General features: G+C 33.8%; 1 protein-coding gene across 2 annotated transcripts; it reads left to right on the forward strand.

Annotated features, from left to right (window-relative positions):
• Positions 1-3,878: 3,878 nt before the first annotated feature.
• LOC115875056 (serine-rich adhesin for platelets) lies at positions 3,879-20,361 on the forward strand. Of its 2 annotated transcripts, none has more exons than XM_030890402.1 (13): positions 3,879-4,975; positions 6,799-6,837; positions 9,608-9,754; positions 9,886-10,006; positions 10,161-10,554; positions 10,614-11,031; positions 11,093-11,452; positions 12,411-12,654; positions 12,716-13,018; positions 16,018-16,314; positions 18,843-19,035; positions 19,100-19,219; positions 19,274-20,361. In XM_030890402.1, the coding sequence occupies exons 1-13, from the start codon at positions 4,616-4,618 to the stop codon at positions 19,461-19,463; spliced, it is 3,186 nt and encodes a 1,061-aa protein (XP_030746262.1). In that variant the 5' UTR covers positions 3,879-4,615; the 3' UTR covers positions 19,464-20,361. The 2 variants fall into 2 exon arrangements, with proteins under 2 accessions (XP_030746262.1, XP_030746263.1); XM_030890403.1 differs by having other exon boundaries at positions 3,880-4,975; positions 16,018-16,296.
• The last annotated feature ends 719 nt before the right edge of the window (positions 20,362-21,080 follow it).

Raw genomic sequence — 21,080 nt, forward strand, 5'->3', positions numbered from 1 at the left:
GTAAATAAATTATTTTGACGTTCCCTAAAATAAAAAGTCTCTGATTGTAAAAAGTTGTGTTCTGTATGTTAATATCTATCCATCATTCATGTGTCATCAAAGGTACTAAATAAACTAGCTGAATTTGTATTGGATGAACTATTAACGTTGGAACTATTGAACTAAAAGATAAAATAATTTTAAAATGTTCTTATTTGCTCTCTCCCTTTTCAGACGTTACTATTTTTAAATTTATCCTAGTGTATTGTCATCCATTCTTATTTATGTTAAGTAAAATGAAATTGTATATTTCTTTGGCAAAAATTTGTTTCATATTAGTAGACTTAATGTTACTATACAATGTAAATAGTAAAACATTACTCAAATACATCTTTTAAGTTCTAATATCTAACGTGTTTACTGTTCATTCACCTCAATAAAACCATTACTATTAACGCCATCTGTCTGTTGTCTCTAATAATCTTTACTCTTAACTTATCTTTAACTCCTTGCTTAGTCCATATAACTTCTGTATTCTGCTGGCTAGTACTTCAAAATAAACAATATTTGTTGCCAAGGCTTTGCCAATAAAGAGACTAGCTATATATCACAAAAGTTCTCCACTAATTTAAACGGTTATGTGCTATGTGACCGTCCGGCCTTACCGTCAATCAGAGAGGCCAGACATGGCGGAGAGTCGACTCTGGCTTATAGAGGTGGTAGTAGGTATTAATAAGATTCAAGGCAAAAACACGTACAAAATTCATCAATCATAGAACTTCAGTACGTTCATGACGCAAGTACAAGAAATGCTCAACACATACAGTACAGTACATCTGCTGGATCTGTGTCTATGAAAGGAATGCGGGCAAAAAACATTTAAATGAACAGCAATATATTTTATACGTCGATTTGATGAGTGCGTCACCGCAAATCGCTCCGCCCAGTCACTTTATTGGCTACTTGCAAATTTGTCGAATTTTTATTAATGGGACGCGTCGTCTAATTTTTTACGAAAAACATCGAGAGAATATCGTTTCCCCTCTCACGGATACCCCGTAGCCACAGAACGGTACAGACGTACTGTAAAGTGCGTCTGCTGGATCTGTGTCTATGAAAGGAATGCGGACAAAAAACATTTAAATAAACAGCAATATATTTTATACGTCGACTTGACGAGTACGTCACCGCAAATCGCTCCGCCCACTCATTTTATTGGCTACTTGCAAATTTGTCGAATTTTTATTGATGGGACGCGTCCTCTAATTTGTTATGAAAAACATCGAGAGAATATCGTTTCCCCGCTCACGGATACCCCGTAGCCACAGAACGGACAGACGTACTGTAAAGTGCGTCTGCTGGATCTGTGTCTATGAAAGGAATGCGGACAAAAAACATTTAAATAAACAGCAATATATTTTATACGTCGACTTGACGAGTACGTCACCGCAAATCGCTCCGCCCACTCATTTTATTGGCTACTTGCAAATTTGTCGAATTTTTATTGATGGGACGCGTCCTCTAATTTGTTACGAAAAACATCGAGAGAATATCGTTTCCCCGCTCACGGATACCCCGTAGCCACAGAACAGACAGACGTACTGTAAAGTGCGTCTGCTGGATCTGTGTCTATGAAAGGAATGCGGACAAAAAACATTTAAATAAACAGCAATATATTTTATACGTCGACTTGACGAGTACGCCACCGCAAATCGCTCCGCCCACTCATTTCATTGGCTACTTGCAAATTTGTCGAATTTTTATTGATGGGACGCGTCCTCTAATTTGTTACGAAAAACATCGAGAGAATATCGTTTCCCCGCTCACGGGTACCCCGTAGCCACAGAACGGACAGACGTACTGTAAAGTGCGTCTGCTGGATCTATGTCTATGAAAGGAAGGCGGACAAAAAACATTTAAATAAACAGCAATATATTTTATACGTCGACTTGACGAGTACGCCACCGCAAATCGCTCCGCCCACTCATTTTATTGGCTACTTGCAAATTTGTCGAATTTTTATTGATGGGACGCGTCCTCTAATTTGTTACGAAAAACATGAGAGAATATCGTTTCCCCGCTCACGGATACCCCGTAGCCACAGAACGGACAGACGTACTGTAAAGTGCGTCTGCTGGATCTCTATGTCTATGAAAGGAATGCGGACAAAAACATTTAAATAAACAGCAATATATTTTATACGTCGACTTGACGAGTACGCCACCGCAAATCGCTCCGCCCACTCATTTTATTGGCTACTTGCAAATTTGTCGAATTTTTATTGATGGGACGCGTCCTCTAATTTGTTACGAAAAACATCGAGAGAATATCGTTTCCCCGCTCACGGATACCCCGTAGCCACAGAACGGACAGACGTACTGTAAAGTGCGTCTGCTGGATCTGTGTCTATGAAAGGAATGCGGACAAAAAACATTTAAATAAACAGCAATATATTTTATACGTCGACTTGACGAGTACGCCACCGCAAATCGCTCCGCCCACTCATTTTATTGGCTACTTGCAAATTTGTCGAATTTTTATTGATGGGACGCGTCCTCTAATTTGTTACGAAAAACATCGAGAGAATATCGTTTCCCCCGCTCACGGATACCCGTAGCCACAGAACGGACAGACGTACTGTAAAGTGCGTCTGCTGGATCTATGTCTATGAAAGGAATGCGGACAAAAAACATTTAAATAAACAGCAATATATTTTATACGTCGACTTGACGAGTACGCCACCGCAAATCGCTCCGCCCACTCATTTTATTGGCTACTTGCAAATTTGTCGAATTTTTATTGATGGGACGCGTCCTCTAATTTGTTACGAAAAACATCGAGAGAATATCGTTTCCCCGCTCACGGATACCCCGTAGCCACAGAACGGTACAGACGTACTGTAAAGTGCGTCTGCTGGATCTGTGTCTATGAAAGGAATGCGGACAAAAAACATTTAAATAAACAGCAATATATTTTATACGTCGACTTGACGAGTACGCCACCGCAAATCGCTCCGCCCACTCATTTTATTGGCTACTTGCAAATTTGTCGAATTTTTATTGATGGGACGCGTCCTCTAATTTGTTACGAAAAACATCGAGAGAATATCGTTTCTCCCCGCTCACGGATACCCCCGTAGCCACAGAACGGACAGACGTACTGTAAAGTGCGTCTGCTGGATCTATGTCTATGAAAGGAATGCGGACAAAAACATTTAAATAAACAGCAATATATTTTATACGTCGACTTGACGAGTACGCCACCGCAAATCGCTCCGCCCACTCATTTTATTGGCTACTTGCAAATTTGTCGAATTTTTATTGATGGGACGCGTCCTCTAATTTGTTACGAAAACATCGAGAGAATATCGTTTCCCCGCTCACGGATATACCCAGCCACAGAACGGACAGACGTACTGTAAAGTGCGTCTGCTGGATCTGTGTCTATGAAAGGAATGCGGACAAAAACATTTAAATAAACAGCAATATATTTTATACGTCGACTTGACGAGTACGTCACCGCAAATCGCTCCGCCCACTCATTTTATTGGCTACTTGCAAAGTTGTCGAATTTTTATTGATGGGACGCGTCCTCTAATTTTTACGAAAAACATCGAGAGAATATCGTTTCCCCGCTCACGGATACCCGTAGCCACAGAACGGACAGACGTACTGTAAAGTGCGTCTGCTGGATCTGTGTCTATGAAAGGAATGCGGACAAAAACATTTAAATAAACAGCAATATATTTTATACGTCGACTTGACGAGTACGTCACCGCAAATCGCTCCGCCCACTCATTTTATTGGCTACTTGCAAATTTGTCGAATTTTTATTGATGGGACGCGTCCTCTAATTTGTTGCGAAAAACATCGAGAGAATATCGTTTCCCCGCTCACGGATACCCCTTAGCCACAGAACGGACAGACGTACTGTGTGCATATAAGGCTGTAAAAAGGAGAGATAAGAGGCTTAAAATCATGTGCACTCCCCTCAGAAAAATCACAACAATGCTATAAAAATCAGAGAAGAACGGAATTCGATTACCTCAACAGTCAATTTGATTCCGGAAAAGCTTTTTTTTTTTGGAAAACTTTGCATTCTGGAAAGTAAAAGACAGAGTTTTCTACTCTGTGTAATCATGAATTGAGCACAGAAACGAAACTTGCCATGAAAGAAAATGCCTTCCATAACCATCTTCTGATGCGTTTCAAATACTCGTCAGCAAGTAATGGCAGTAAGTAAATGATACTTTTTGACTGAATAGGTAAAACTGTACGTATAGACAGTGCTTTAGAGGGATATATCGTGACCTATAAGGGCGTGAAATGAAATTTATTTAGAATAATTCTTTAAATTCTTTTAAAAATTCGTTTGAGGAGTTCATTAAAAAAATGAAAAATCAATATCGTTCAAATCCAACGTACGAGTTCGTTTCAGCGCGGATTGAGTGTAAACACAGTAGTAATGAGAGAAAAGTAAAAAGATGAAAAAAAAAGAGCATGAACACGTGCTCGGGGGGTAGGATAAAAGGTTAATGTAAAAAAAGATGCGTTGAGTAATTTGCATCAACCCCAAATCGAAATGATAGTCAGCTGAGTGCGCGTGCTACGTGCGCGGCCAAATATATAGGATATATATGCGGGCCAGTCACAATTTCGCCACTGGAATGGACAGAGTGCTGAAACGAGTCGGCCTCTCTAAAAGATCACAACCAGAGGCTGATGGCCATGTGACCGCGGAAGAGCATGTCAAAGTCCGTCGCCGGAGGCGATCCAAGTCGCGGAGGCGAGTGGTCAATGTGGACAACCGCAAGAAGTCCCGCGGTATATTTAATATCGATTGGGATGTAGTGAAAGACTGTAAATCTTGCAAGTCGCGGGCTATCACCAGGAAGTTCTGTAGCAAGAAGTCCGACAACGAACTCTACAGGTCCAACAGCTTCAAGTTCGAAAGGTTTATCAGGAACAGCGAAGATCTATCACCTATTAGGCGCAAAGTGAGTACATCAACACACTACCTACCCTTCCTTCAAAGAAATTTTTAAAACTCGACATAAACAAATCACTTACACAGAGCTGCAAAAAGTCAGATTTAAAAAGACTTAAGTCACTGCTAAAATCAAAATTGTTTAAGTCTTTGCCTTAAATCACTTTATTTCAAGTCATTTTTGTAAAGACTTAAATCAATTTAACGTTATTTAAGTCGTTTTTATGACTTAAGTTTATATTTTTGACTTAAATCATGATTATCTGCAAGTTAAGTCAGTACCTATTTTTAAAATGTTAATTAATATTAATTTTATTGTATTACCGATTTTAAAATAAAACGTTTTATTTTCAGAATAACTACAAACAATAAACAATAAAAAAATATACACATCTTACAATAAAATTAAATTTTGTGGTACTTTGTACAGCGTGTCCCAATTTTGAGTGTTTCAGGGTTTCTCGTTTATGACCAAATATAAAACATTGCGGTTTTCACATTACTGTGCTATTTTTTTATGAAACTAATGATGGTACACAGATTTGTCCTAGCCCGCTTAGTTCCTGAAATACAGGGCGAATTTGAAATTGTTGCCTTTTCTCGACTACCTCATATCCCGGATATCTTATAACATACCCAAAAGATATGAAAACCGAGTTCCAAAGACTTTTCTACGTAGAATTCAGTAGCATAACTAATATGACCGACACTTATTTTCATAAACAAGGTAAAAAACGCATTTATTATACTAGACATGTTTTACTATGACGGTAGCGAGTGTCTTTGTTTTTGATCTGCAGCCCGGCAGATCAAACCGCCGCGATCAGGGTCCTTGATAGTTCAAATGGAAATACCGCTGTTAAAATGTATCAATATATGAAAACTCTGACTTAACTCTTCTCTGAATAGACTTAAATCCTTTCTCATGACTTAAATCTTTTAAAAGATTTAAGCTTTTTTTTAATGACTTCAGTCTTTAAATTCCGGAATAAAGAGGTAATCATAAATCATTTTGAAAATGACTTCCGCAACTTTCGAAATATGACGTAAAATCAAATGGATTAAGTCATTAAAATGATTTAAATCAAAAAATGACTTGCAGCTCTGCAGTTACAACATTATTAGTACGGATCTTAAATTATAATAGTTTAAAAATTTCTTTTCTTTTCCAAAACAATTTCTATGAGTTTTGTATACATGCTGTGATTACCTTATTATTCAGCGATTATTACTTAGTAACTGTGACAATAAATTTAAATATTTTTACAGAATCAAAATCATTCAATTTTCTGTAATTCTTCTAATGTTTTTTTTTACCATACTGTATATATGATATATGCCCAAGTGTAGGTAGTAACAAGGTCAAGCCCCGTTCTCAGAACTGCGACTGTCGCCAGCGACACGACAAAAGAACCAATCAGATTTGTACAAAATTCAAACAGCTGTCAATTTTAAATTTAGTACAGCTCTCATTGGTTGTTTGAAATGTCAAACTGTGTCGCCAACGACACGACGCAGTTCTCAGAACGGGGCTTCAGGCTTGGATTAGCTACAACTCTATCTTCATTCAAGAAATCTTATTTACATGCCAACGAGATAAATTTTATATACCATGTGATTCAGAAAATGAACAGTCATTTTGATATGTATATTTGTTTTTTTATAGTCTAAATATTTAATACAATATCATTTAATCTTTCCTGAGAAAAATCAATTGGATTTTCAACATCGAACTACAACATTTTCTGTTATTTTTTTAGTTTTCTGTTATAATTAAAAATATCTATGATTTTTTTTAACACTCTGTATATATAGTGATAATTTATATTTCAGGCACTGCTTGAATGTAGCAGAAGATTCTCTAATGAATTGGTAAGTTTTATAGTATTAAGACACTTAGCTACCATAATTTTGTTTATAGATATTTGCAAAAAATAGCTCGTTGTATAAAATATATTTTTTAACCCTCGATCAGTAAAATAAAACACCAATTCACTATAATACACCAAAGCACATAAAAGCAAATTGTTTGGGTGTATTGTAGTGAATTAGTGCTTTATTTTGCAGTTGTAACGCCAAAGGTTCCCTAACCCCCTCAGACGATGAAAAAAGGTGATTCGTACTTTGTAAAATTATGATAATTTTTATTGTTGATATTTTATACTTATCCCATGATTTTATCCGATAAATAACGTTTGCGTTATCGAAAGGATTCTGCTGTTAATTGGGGGGTGGGAAAATGCTCGCCCTAGGCTATGGCAGTTTTAATTTTTCAATTTGGCGCCATTTAGCGGTGTTAACCCGTAGCCGGAAGGTCGGGAAATCGATTTGGCCACCGCTTTCCACGAGTTTTGCTCGCGCAAACTCTTCGTTGTTCCCTGATGTCACACTTGCTTCTATATATACCTATACATTAACGATGACTCATACCAAACAGAGTATTTCTTTAATCGGTAGACTTGATGGCACCCTACGTTCACCGTGTTGTGGTGGTTTTCGTTGCCACAAGTTTGTTTAATATGTGAATAGTTATTATTATTATTTCCATCGCTTTTTGCTGGTGAGTCTAAATGATTAAAGACAATAGATATACATATTGAGCATGCGGTAGATAAAATTTGAGTATTTTGGCGCGACATAATTTTACCCTTTTTTACTAAAACGTGTATAATAAACAACATTAATAAATAACATTAAGTGCATAATAATAACAGTGTAATATTTTTTAAAAAATGTTGAAATTTAAACACTACCCTTAACAAAGAAATTCGATATTTTCATTTGATAATTAATAACTCCCTTGATACAGTATTAATCACATTATAATTATTAATATTTAAAATATAAAATCCACATAAAAAATAATCATATATGTGAGACAATCGCTAATTAAAAATTAATTGAAAAATTAGTATAAAATGTAATTTTACTCTCGACGAATATTTCGAAAAAAAAAGAATCATTGTTATGCTTTGTTGACCACTTCATCATCTGATATTGATGTATACTAAATATTTTTAATAACGTATAAGAGAAAAGTACGAAAGAATGCTATTCAAAAAAGTCCTATGGGTATTTCGCTGCTGTAAAAAATTCTACAAAATAAAATAGTTATTTTTTGTAAACACTGCTGGCGTAATCCAACGGAGACCACCTATAAATTTGCCTAACGGACAAAAAAATTCTTATCGTTTCGGACAGTATATCTCTTCCCGTCGGCAGAAGCAAAAAACACAAAGAACAAAGAATTAAATTAAAAACTATTTAAAATATCCAAATTCAACTCAAAAACACTTTAGTTTTTTCAACAACGTCTATAAAAACCATTGAGGTTCTGTTAAAATAACATTATATCAAGTTAAACTAAAAAATTAGTGTTCTTGTTTTTTTTTTTTTTTTTTTTTGTTAGAGAATAGTGTGTTCTTGAATAGTTATATTTAGATATTTTAAATAGTGTTTTTTTCTTTGTTCTTTGTTTTTTTTTTGCTTCTGACAACGGGAAGAGATATACTTCTCGAAACATTATAGTTAGGCAAATTTGTTTATTAGTAAGCCATTGCTGACAATTAGTTACCGTTGGATGAACGCCAGCAGTATTTACAAAAAATAACTATTTTATTTTGTAAGATTTTCTTAAGAGTGGCCAAATACCCGTAAGACTTTTTTGAAGAGATGAATTCGTCACATATGTAGGTATAGAGATTTTATACATTTTTTAAAGAATACTATATCATTTATCTTTTTTTTTTTTTTTTGTTCAAACTTGTCTAAGATATTAATATCAAAAAGCGTAAACTAAAAACTAGAAAAATATAAGTAATGACTTTATTTTTTCTATATCATCAATTTTCTATAATGGCTATGTTTATGTTTTCTTTGCTTTTTATCTCTTTCCGACACGAAACAAACATTTACAATCCCTCCTGGAAGATTCAGACTTGAGACTAGTCTAGATAGTCTCGAAATAATTTAAGCAGAATCTGTTATAATTCGTTGTCGTTCTATTTTGAAATGATTTTTCAAAATTTGATAAATTACGTTTATCTTCTTTGTTAAATCCGATCTCAACAGACCAACAAAAAATATTTAATATCGGCCAATATCTCTGTAATGGCTTTGAAGCTCCCTGTAATGAATTCCATACATCATTCCCGGCACAAAGAAATATAAGCCCTCAGAGTTTGCCAGGGCTTCCAAGCAGTATAATAAAGTAATTCCACGCGACACTATTACTAGCCTTATAAAATATATTCGAATTTTTGAAATTCCCTTATAAAAGACTCTTTTTTTTATTTTATTTCTACGTAAGAATACGAGTTCAATTATTCATTTAAATCCCCTGACTTTTGAAGTTGATAGTTTTTGGCACTTGGAGAGTTCAAAGTTAAAGTAAAACTTTCCTAGCCCTTTTTCTTTCTTATACCCAAATAAATTAATTCGTACTGCAAACTTCAGAATTAATTTTAGATAATTCGTAATTGATACTGACTGAAACCCTAACTTGCAAAATGGTCTAGTCTGTTAAATAAATTAAATTTAGCCGTGCACGCGAATACCGAATTAAGTAATTAAGCTAATTATAAACAAACATGCTTAAGAATATTATGCAACCCTAACCCCGTTATCGCTATTTTGTTTTCAGATTTCTTTGTGTGAAGACTATAGTTTGCCTGTAGATCATTTGGCGCAGTTAGCAAGGCAGAGGCCCAATAGCATAGGGGTTTCCAATAATTGTTTCATATCTCAGAATTTTTCCGAGCTAATCCTTTCTAGTGCCGAAGAAGAACATGTAAGTGTAAAATTATTATTTTTTTTATAAACTAATGGTTGAACAGGGGCTTAAATTTTCATTGAATTTTATATCTAAATAGTAATAGCCTTGTAATGGTGATTTAATAAGAACTATAATTCTATTTTTAGGTGGTTGTGTTAGATACATATTCAACTCCACGAGATTCTCAACAGCAACTAACTCAGGAAGAAAACGATAACAAATATTTTACTAGCCCAGATAAGGAATATTCTCAACCATATACCACAGGTAAACACAACCTGTTATCTAGGGTTTTCGGAACCGGGAATTTCGGTACCGCGCTTCTTAGGAACCGAGAATTCGCGGTACTTTTGATACTGGGATTTTCCGGTTCTGGACCTACTTTTATTTATAGCATTTCTTGAAACATTTTTTGTTTTAGAGGAATCGTCCAACCCTACTTCTGACGACGACTTCGTTTATCCCTCTATAGCCAGACCTAAACCCTTGGACCTTAATTCCCCGGATAGTATTAACGAAGGTGCCAGTTTGCATGTCGCATCAGTCCTAGACGTTCCGTCGCCCAATAAACCAGACCTTTCCACCGCGAAGAGGCACCCATCGCCATACTACTACGGGGATCTTTTCAAGTATAAAACCACCGAAAGTCCGCACCAGTCTCCGCAAAATCAACTTTACTCTAGCGTAAATAAGACCACAGCTCAAATTAAGCAGCAGCCTGTTAAAGAAGAGAGTTTTAAACGGACCAGGTCCACTAGAAGACATCGAAAAGGATACAACGCTGGACAAACGGTTAGGAGTAGACCCACACTAAGGTTAGTAGCAGTATATAATTTAAAATTATATATAGAAACTCTAAACTAATTTTTTACAGACAGAAAAAGTCTCCTTCGGTCGACAGTCACAGCACGTCATCAAGGGATGCGTCGAACGACGCGGTCGAGCAGCAGTCTGCGCAGCGACAATTGTCTTCGGGCGTTTTAAATGTTCTGTCGTGTCCAGACGATGGACTAGACGACATGACACGGCAAAGACATGTTTACGAGACTGCTTTTGACTGTCGCGTCAGCAAATCTGACGATGATCTCGATCAGATCGAGCGCGTGATAAATCACCCTGTTTTGATCCAGTGGGGAGAGAAACCCAGATCGGAACAATCCAAAAATTCTCTTTTAGGAAGCGCTTCGACGTTAAACAAAAGCACCAAGTCATCAAAGAGTAAAGAAAGTAAAGATAAACCGAGCCACGCAAAAGACAATAATCAAGTACTTAATCTATCTCAAGAATTACAAGTAAGAACTAAATAAAAATTTTAAGTTTAAAAATATTTTTATTAATATCACGTTTTCTTAGAATATGCATTTGGCCAACGATGCTACAACTACTGTAACATCCTCTGGAGGTTTGCTAATTAGGGGGTACACTCCTTCCCCACCGTCCACTGCTCCGCTTCCATCCAAATTTCCAGGCAAAGAGTTGATGATGAACAGTTTACGGAGCGCTCCAAACCTGCCCTCAAACTCCAGAACGAAAGATTTGAATTTGCCAGTTAAGTCTTTGAGAGCCAGAAACCCGACCACAAGTAGTGAATCGTTACAGACTCGTCAGGGCACTGCTTTTGATATCGAGTTTGGAAGCAGATCAAACTCAAACAAACTCATTTCGGAGTTCAAAGACCGGCCTGGTAATTCCAGAGATCGTCCAGGAGAATTGGTAGGTCTTATACTCACAGCTACAACAAGTCAGTTTTAAAAAGGCTTCAGTCTTAAGTAATTCCTAAAATCAAAATTATTTTAGCCTTAAGTCAATCTCAATATAAAGTTCAAATGACTTAAGTTTTAAGTCTTTGACTTAAGTCATTTTCTTTCAAGTCAAGTCATTTTTGTAAAGACTTAAATCAATATAACGTTATTTAAGTCGTTTTTATGACTTAAGTCTATATTTTTGACTTAAATCGTGATGATCTGCAAGTTAAGTCAGTAAAATGACTTAAATCAATATAATTACCGTCAAAGTCAAGACAACCAGAATTCAATTTAAGTATATCTTTTTTTAAATGTTAATATTAATTTTCTTGTATTACCAATTAGGCGATTTTCTTACTAAGTATCGTAATTTTAATTTATTGTAGATACAGATGAGACTAAAACCATATAAAATAAAACGGTTAATTTTCAGAACAACTACAAACACAAAAATATGTTTTTTTTTGAAGAACCGATTTTGAAGTCCTTTATGTATATCCATTACAGGTTCTAAACCTGTCATCGAATATAGATGTCTATTTACTAGAAAAACTAACGTTTTATTTGCTAGTAGTATTGAATGAACATTGTTTTTTTATTCTGCTGCTTGGCTGCCGCTTAACAGTTTAAAAAATATTGCTGCTGTTAAAAATTTATCATAAAAATATATAAAAAGACTTAAATCTTTTTATATTTCGGAATACAGATTTAAATCACAAATCATTTTGAAAAAGACTTAAATTTTTAAGTCTTAAGTCAGCTTTCGAAAAAAGACTTAAGTTGAGGTTGCAGGTCTGCTTATTCTTTTATCATTAATATTGAATTCACTAAACGGCAGGTAAAACTTATTATAACCGCACGTAAAACGTCTTATCTGACTAGAAAAACGTTTTATGTGGGCGCTATCTGTATATTGAACTTTTTAGGAAGGAATATTTGAAATTAAGAGTAGGCCAAAAAATAATCTACTGAGTGGATCAAAAAGAACAAAGGATGGTGTGATAAGAAGAATTAGACATAAGTATTCGTCGACGGAAAGTATGACGACAAGCAGCAGTGGGGGAAGCATGGAGAGTATCAAAAGTAGTACTAGCGAAGGTAACAGAAGTACCAGTAGTTCATCAAGCAGGCAGTCTCCATCTTTAAGTAGCCACAGTTCTGACTCAGGAAGTACGATTAACTCTTCTAAAACTCAAGTCATTTTTTAATAATTGAACATGTTCTCTTGTAGGCACCCGTCCAATGAATTATGCAACTGCTCAGAGCAACTTTCTGACACAGCAACCCAGCAACAAGCTTCACATTTTAAGCCCCATTTCCGATAAATCTTCCCAGGAACCCATTTCTGAGACTTCTGATAATAACAAGAATAACAATTCGCAAAAATGTTCGCCCGAAACCGAGGCAGTTGCGACGGAAAACAAGACGTCGAAGAAACGGTTTCCTCAGAACAAGAATCTTCTGAGTTTAAATTTTCACGAGCGACCCGAAATCCAGGGATCAGACAGCGGAATTTCTATACAAAGCAGAGAAGGCAAGTCTTCCTTTCAATTATTGGCTCATTGGATTTTTGCATAAAGGCGCTTGCTCCATCTGTCTAAATTATTTTCCGCATTACAGTGTTGCCGCTTTGTACTAAAAGTGGCAGCATCTTGTCATATTAAATGGAACACCTGGTATATTATTACATTTTTCGAAACTACTTTCATTTTTGATTTTCTGACTCAAAAAATACCAATCTCTAGTAGTTTTCGAGACAAAAAATAAAACGTGTAAAATTACAAAAACATGATCTTGAATAAGCATTGAAATTTGGTTTAGAGGTTCATAGTCGACATATTCGATCTGTCTAAATTAACCGATTGGAAATCAAACAAGGAGATTAAAAAAAATATTTATTTTAGTTTGTTTGTTAAATATTATTTTAAATTCAAGCCTATATATATCTTTAAGAATATCGAAACACAAATAAAATTCCATTTCAATGATGTATCATGTTCCTATTCCTACACCTTCTGGTTTCTTCAGTAAAGCTATTTAAAAGATAGTAATGTTCTGTTTAAAGAAAATCGTTACCGTAACAAATATTCAAAGTTTATAAGTATCAATTAGAGTTTATTTGCTAAATTTCTATGGTAACGAAATTTTTGAAATGAGACTATATAGTAATAAAATTATTAATTTATAAAAAGCTCTACTTAACAAACCGGAAGATTTTAATAATTGAATTTAAAATAACAAAGATTTCAGCAATTTTATAACAAACGGAAATAAATTATTTTTTGGCTCTCCCTGTGTAATATCCAGTGAGTTGATTTAGACAGATCAAGTATATAGACTTTCGTTAACTCACTTCCCAAATTTCACCTTTTAAAATGTTCCAATCATGATTTTACCAACGCTTATTCAAGATCATGTTTTTGTCAATTTTATTTCTGTTTTATTTTTTATCTCAAAAAATGCTAGAGGTAGGGATAATTAGTATAAAAGAGAAATCATGAGATATGAAAGTAGTTTCCAAAAATGTAATATACCGGGTTTTCCATTTAAAATAAGAAAGATGCTACTTCTCAAATGATGCGGCACCATTGTAACGCTGAAAATATTTTAAATAGACGGAGCAGGTGCCTTTATGCAAAAATCAAAATTTTCAAAAGAATTCTATAACCGGTTCTCTATAAACGTCTAACGTACCATCGCCGTGAATCGCCCTATACAGGCCCGGCAATGGATCTCTAGGCATAGGAATTACATGCATTGGAATGAAACGCCTATAAAAAGTCTATGCTTAAACAGAGGTGGACAACAACTTCCCCGTTTCCACTTCCACTACGACTGTCTACTTAGACAAACTCCAATAAGATAACAAATTTTGGAGAAATTCCGCCACCTCCCATCCACTCTTGATACCCATCTCCCTGCCCTTTATTTATCGCCATTATTTTATTTCCCTTCCCGCGCCTCCGCACCTCGCTATTCCGACTCCCGTCAGTTCATCACAGAGTTGCCAGGTCTACCGGTTTCGTCTGTAAGCTACCGATCTACCGATTTAAAGAAAAATCTAACGATATATTCAACTGCGTCTTTAGTTTTTATAGAAGCACTTTTAAAAAGCTGACTTATTTGACTAAAAATTAAGCGACTGCCGCGTTGGAATCTGTATAATCTGACTTTATTATTGTTTCATTAAATTTTATTTAGTAATAACACACATACAGGTCATCGTTCTGTCTAGTTGCAGAGTTACAGAGATATTCCTAAAAATCCTTATTACTCCTTATTAGGCGCGGTATTGGCGACATGCCCTTGAAGAAGTTGATATCTTTTAAAAAGATTTTATTTCATTCATCTACTAAAGTTGAACCCATATTTTCCCCCAAAAATGTAAACAAAAACAAAATTTAAGTTAAGAAACAACCTAAATTCGGACAAATATTTTAGTGATTTTCCCGTCAAAAAATATATTAATATGAAAAAGAGTTGAGAGTTGCTACAGCTTTCCCATTGAAATGAAATTAATTTTAGATATCACTGATCAAAATTTGTACAAAGGTAAAAAGTGACTGCTACACTAATTTGTGACTGCTATCCCTACTTGTTATAGTTTTATATGTTTTTATTAATATATTAATATTATTTAATTCAATATTTTTTTTAATATTAAATAATATACCTAGCTATTTCTAATTCTTGTTATATTTATTATATTTGTATTTTATTTGAGTGATCTATTATTACGACACATAGGAATGCTAATTTTGGACTTAAATATTATATTTTATTTCGTTTCTGTACTTTTAATTTTTGTTGAAGATCTACCGAGAATTTTGTTCTCGTATGGAATTATAATCTAACAAACCCGGCAACCCTGTTCGTCTACTCCTTATAAAGTTTTTTTCGGCCTAATTCCTTTGTCACAGCCGCGGCTTTGTGAAGCGCCGCCGCCGACCGACTGTGTCGGGGCGACTGCTAGGAAGATCGTACAGTATTGCCATTTCATAGAATTGCACTTGCTATTTTAGAAATGATATCAAAGTTTTGCATGTTACTTTTCGTTTTAGAAAGAAGTTATGTGCCTAGAGAAAACATTCGTAAAATTGTTTCGTACTTTATTTAATATTTCATTAAGTAGGCAAGATAATGGGATTAGAAGATTTAGGATTTTGACAAGCCAACATAATTTCGATTTAATTGAATGGCAACACTGTCCGTCCTGTTTCTATTTTTTCGATTCTGTTCTATTAGTAGGCGGTAGCCCCCACACAAACGTCTTAAAGACTCGCCCGGCGCCCCCTCTCGCAGGGGCTCTCTCGTCGTATCACTTCTATGATCACTTCCCCTATACGATGGTAGGGAAAAGACACTTTATCCGTCTCTGTTGCACTGCAGTGTATTTTGCAGCCTTGCCATCTTTTTTTATCGAATTGAAAACCTCCTATTGCTAATATTCCTTTGCCAGTAGTGTATAGTTCAATCAGTATTATAGTTTCGAATATAGGTTTACTCTTGCTAATAATAAATTTGTCTCCGTAGGTATTAACAAGTCGCGTATAGGTTTTCTAGCGACAGATCTATCGGCACCTCCCTCACAGCAAGACTTCTCCGATCTCCCTTTCGACATGCCAAAGCTTAGAAGAAGGAGACTACTCCCTGATGCAGCTTGCACGTCTGGTAGCGCCACATCAGTGGACCTGAAGGATTTACCCTTTGACATGCCAAAGCTTAGAAGAAGAATGAGACTGCAAGCCGGAAACCTTGAATATAGCGTTTCGCAAGCTTCCTCCAGCCAGAGCGTTGTTGAAGTCAACAGAGGTAAATACTCTATACCTGGTGCGTCTCAAAAGTAGCTTTTTCTTTTTTAAGATAACAAAACGAGATTTGGTATGTTAGTATATGACATAACTTAGGATTGACTGACGATTCAATTGTTTTTGGAAACGACTACAACTTGATTTTTAAATAGCACCCTAGGTATATTTTACTAGTAGTTGGAACTATCGAATGATTACTATCGAAACATTCGATAGTTGTAATTCATTCGAATAATTCGATAGCTAGTAAGAAAACATTCGTTGAAAACTATTCGAATAAAAATTATCGAATAGATGCGTCATCTGCCTTGAAATATTGTATTCTAGTAATTCGGCAGCAAAAACCATTCATTTATAAAATTCATTCATTTATGAAATTCATTTATTCGTCAGGATCGATTATAATAAAATATTAACTGAATTTTAGTTGTCGCCCGGCGACGTAGGTTTCTTTCCGAGAAACCCGACAGCGATCGGTGGCAATGCTATGAAAGAAGCCGGCATCTTTGATTTTTTTCGGAGTCATATAATGATAAGGACACATTATTTTTTTTATTGAGGTGCTAGTATTTACACAGAAAATACATTATGAAGGGCGCTGTTGCCATATATTGATATTAGTTGATATTAGCAAAGAATATTATTGTTTGGCTTTAGTTAGTTAGGGATAGTATGTCTATATATTTAGCATTTTTTTTTATTAATATTCTGTTGTTACACTGCAATAATACTTGTTATTTTGGATGTAGGAAAATTATTTTTAATGTTTTTAAGCAAAGACTGGTTTAATAAAAAATAATAATAACAGTAATAATTTGTTATACCAAATTTAAAATAATTTAATATAAACATTTTTTTTACGTAGTAGCGAAATATAAACAACAAATTTGATGTCAAAATTATTTATATTAGATCCTATTTAAAAATAATATAGTCTTTAAATTTTTTGGCAACGTTGGTTTATTAAATAATAATAATTACAGAACTAATTTGTTATATTAACAACAAACTTTAAAATCATGAAATCTAAACATTTATTAATTCTCTAAGCATGCAGTGTAATGGAAGGAAGATATAAATAAAAAATTAGAAATCAAAATTATTTATATTAGGTACTTTATATTACTATTTAAAAATAATATTTACGTTTACTGGCATTTACTTTAAAAAATAAATGAAATATTTCTTCGCAAAAAACTACATGTAAGAGAATTAGCATAAACAAAATACAAACATCGTTAACTTTTTTTTTAAATTGGCACGTGTAAAACTTTCAATTTAATTTTCTCATCCCATAGTTTGAGTTCGATAACCATTTACTTAACCACATTACTTAAATATGATTATTAAGTTCAACTAATTCATATTATTAAAACATCTAAAATACAAATATGTATTTTTAAAATTAATAAAAATATATATTAAATAAAAATATATATAATAAAGTTCATCTCATCTCTCTTAAAAATTGCTACTTCTCAAAATTTCCCTTTAAAAAATAGACCATATACCATATAAACTAAAATAATTGAAAGATCGGGCTACGGAAAATCGCACAAATTTTTGGAAAAATTTTGACCACCTGCATATGCACACAATCGTCAATAAATAAAATTAAAAAAACCTACTATTTTAGTATTTTAAATATTTTAATAAACGCAAAAATAGCACAGTATTTATAAGGCGAAGTTATAAAAATTTGGAAGAACTAATAATGCACTCACGCACACAAAAATCAAACGAATACTAAATTTCATTTATCAAAAGCATTCGATAGTCGTGGCTCAACGATAAGTATTTAGTCGCACGGCGAGGTTGTCACATATGCTTTAGTATACAAATTTTATTCGAATAAAACCATTCGATAGTTGAAATCATTCATTCAGTAACCATTCGATAGTCTAATTCATTCGATAGTTCCCATCGCTAATTTTTACTGTATTCGATAGAAAATGACACTCTGAATAGAATGACATAATACCATATGTCAACTTTTTACATTTTCGCTTAAAAACAAATCGTATTTTAAGTTTCAATCTAGAGTGCCATGGCTGCGTTAAAAACACTAATTTTTAATCAAGGAGCCTTAGAAAAATAGATATGATTATCTAATGTTTTTCGTGTCTTTTCTTGGCCAATTAAAATATGCCCAAATTGTATTTTTAATCATATCTCAATTTTTTCAAATGAAACTAGGGTGGCTCATTAGCATATTTGGAAAAAGCATTTTTTTTACTAATAATTTGGTACACTTGGTATTTCGAGTCAAATTGTCGTTATGAACCGCAGGTTACATTCTATTCAGAGTGTCATTTTCTGTTGAGTAAAGTCTTAAGTAAAGTAAAAAAATACCGAGAGTGTCATTTAAAAACTAACAAGATCTAGGCATCCGGTGAAACAGGAAGTGACTAAAAACACTTGAATACATCAATCAGTGCTAATTTATGTCATACTGATATACCAAATATTGTTTTCTTATCTGAATATAAATAGTTTATTTGATATATAATAATTAAATTCGTTATTTAATGCATTTTATTGTTGCAGATCATTGTAGGCCAAAATTAACATTAAATTTGGCAGACATCGGAAACAGACAAAGGGTAGGATTAGGTTTAACACTTAGCGGTCTTGGTTTTAATGTCTGTAACGACGGCGCATCAACAAGCACTCAGTCTCATACAATGAATTTTAATAGTTGTGATATTATTGATACCAGCCAGCCTTTAGAGAATCAAGGGTAAGTTAATTTTGGAAAGGTATATTTTTCAAGTGTTAATTATAATTTATTCGATCTATTTTAGTTGGTTTCATGGATCAATTACTAGGGTTGAAGCAGAAAATGTTCTTCGAGCTCTGAAAGAAGGAAGCTTCTTGGTTAGGAACAGCGAGTCAATAAAAAATGATTACTCTTTGTCATTAAAGTATGATTTTTCTACCTGTTACTTTATATTGAGTTAATCTAAAATGTTTTTTAGGAGTGCTCGTGGTTTTATGCATATGAGGATTCAGAAGAACGGCGAGAGTGGTTCTTTTATTTTGGGCCAGTTCAGCAAGCCATTCGCTTCGATTCCAGAGATGATTAGGCATTTCTCCATAAATCGGCTCCCTATTAGAGGTGCTGAACACATGTGCTTGCTGCAACCCGTCATAGCACAACTTTTGTGATAAGTAAACGCGTTTTAATCGTTATTTTCGTAAATAAGAAATACTGTAATAAGAAAAACGTATAAGTTATGGGAATGAAGATAAGTTTCAAATATACACAGGGTGTTTCTAGTAATAATAATACTTCTAGTTTCCATAAAATTTATTATCTTAGGAAACGTATCTATAGTTTTTCCTTAAATTTAATATGAAACACTCTGTACAATATAACAATAGTACAAACGATATAAATCAAATTCTTAACAAAATCAAAAGCATAACTCCCGTATTTTATGCGTTTTTAGTACATAATTAGGCCTCCAAAAGCTGCAAAAACAATAACACTACAGAAACAAAGATTTGTAAGCTTTGTTTTTATTTATCGTCAGAAAAGTGCCATACCTTAGGGTTTAATTTATTGATGGTGTTAATTTAGAATCCTTGTTAATAATTTTCATTGCTCATACGTAAGTCCTGTGTTAAAAAGTATTTTTGTAATTGTAATGTCCTTGAGAAGGAACTTCGTGCAATAATCTATAAGTTTACAGTATTAGTTTGTTGATATTTTGTTCTTTGTTACTGTGTTAACGGTTTGAATTAGTCTTTTAAAACTTATTGCCAAAGAATATGACTGTGAATATTTTACAGACTTATATATTATATACATTTCAAAGTTATATTAGGATTTAAAGGCTAGATTGTAGGTCGGTGTAATATTTTAGAAATACGACGAGCCCACTATATTATCTATGTCATTCACCCCTTTGCTGATCATTGTAAATTTTATAGTATTTTGATCATTTTAACTATCAAAATATATTCGATAATACTTACAATTTTATCCAATAATATGGAGTAGTTTATTAATTTATATCTAAAATTTTCTTAGTTTTAGAAATATGATGATTAATGTGTTGAAAAAATATACGACTGAATAAATAATAATATAATTTAATTTTGTTTGATTTTATTTATCCCATGCATTAAGCATCTTTTGGTGGGTGGTATTGAATCACCCTGTATAAAAATATGCATTACCATCGTCTTTCTGATTACCCATTTTATATTTATCAAAAAGATTAGAGTGCAAATATCCAATCAGAAATAGAGCATTAAATATACAACCAGTAATACACGAAACTATTTTATTTTGCAAGTTAAGTTTGGACGTATTTACTTTTTCATTACATAGATAGTACATATTGTTACTTTACCGGAGATAACCCTCCCATAATATTAATATTTTAATTCCAAATTGAGTAATCTATTATAAAACAATACCATGTTTCATCAGAATAATTATTTGTCTTTAAATGGTAAAACATTTTCAGATTAAAATATTTCAAGACCATTTTATATAGTAAAATTGTACATATAGTAAACTAAATTTATTTTAAGATGGTCTAAAGTGATGCCCGTAGTGATAAGTGGTGGAAGAAATTGAGCAAATTGACGGTGCGAATTTTTATTCCCTAAAATGTGCTATCTCTAACGATTTGACCTCGTTGGCAAACTTTAACCCTTAATAACTTTTTTTGTAAGAAAAAAATACCTACTTTTTTTTCGGCCATTCGATAGAGAATTAAAAGCTCTATCTCTATGCAAAATTGCAGCTCTATCGGAGATACTTTAATTTTT

This window comes from Sitophilus oryzae, unplaced genomic scaffold, assembly GCF_002938485.1.
Source record: "Sitophilus oryzae breed Bouriz unplaced genomic scaffold, Soryzae_2.0 scaffold_1318_pilon_pilon, whole genome shotgun sequence".
NCBI lineage: Eukaryota > Metazoa > Arthropoda > Insecta > Coleoptera > Curculionidae > Sitophilus > Sitophilus oryzae.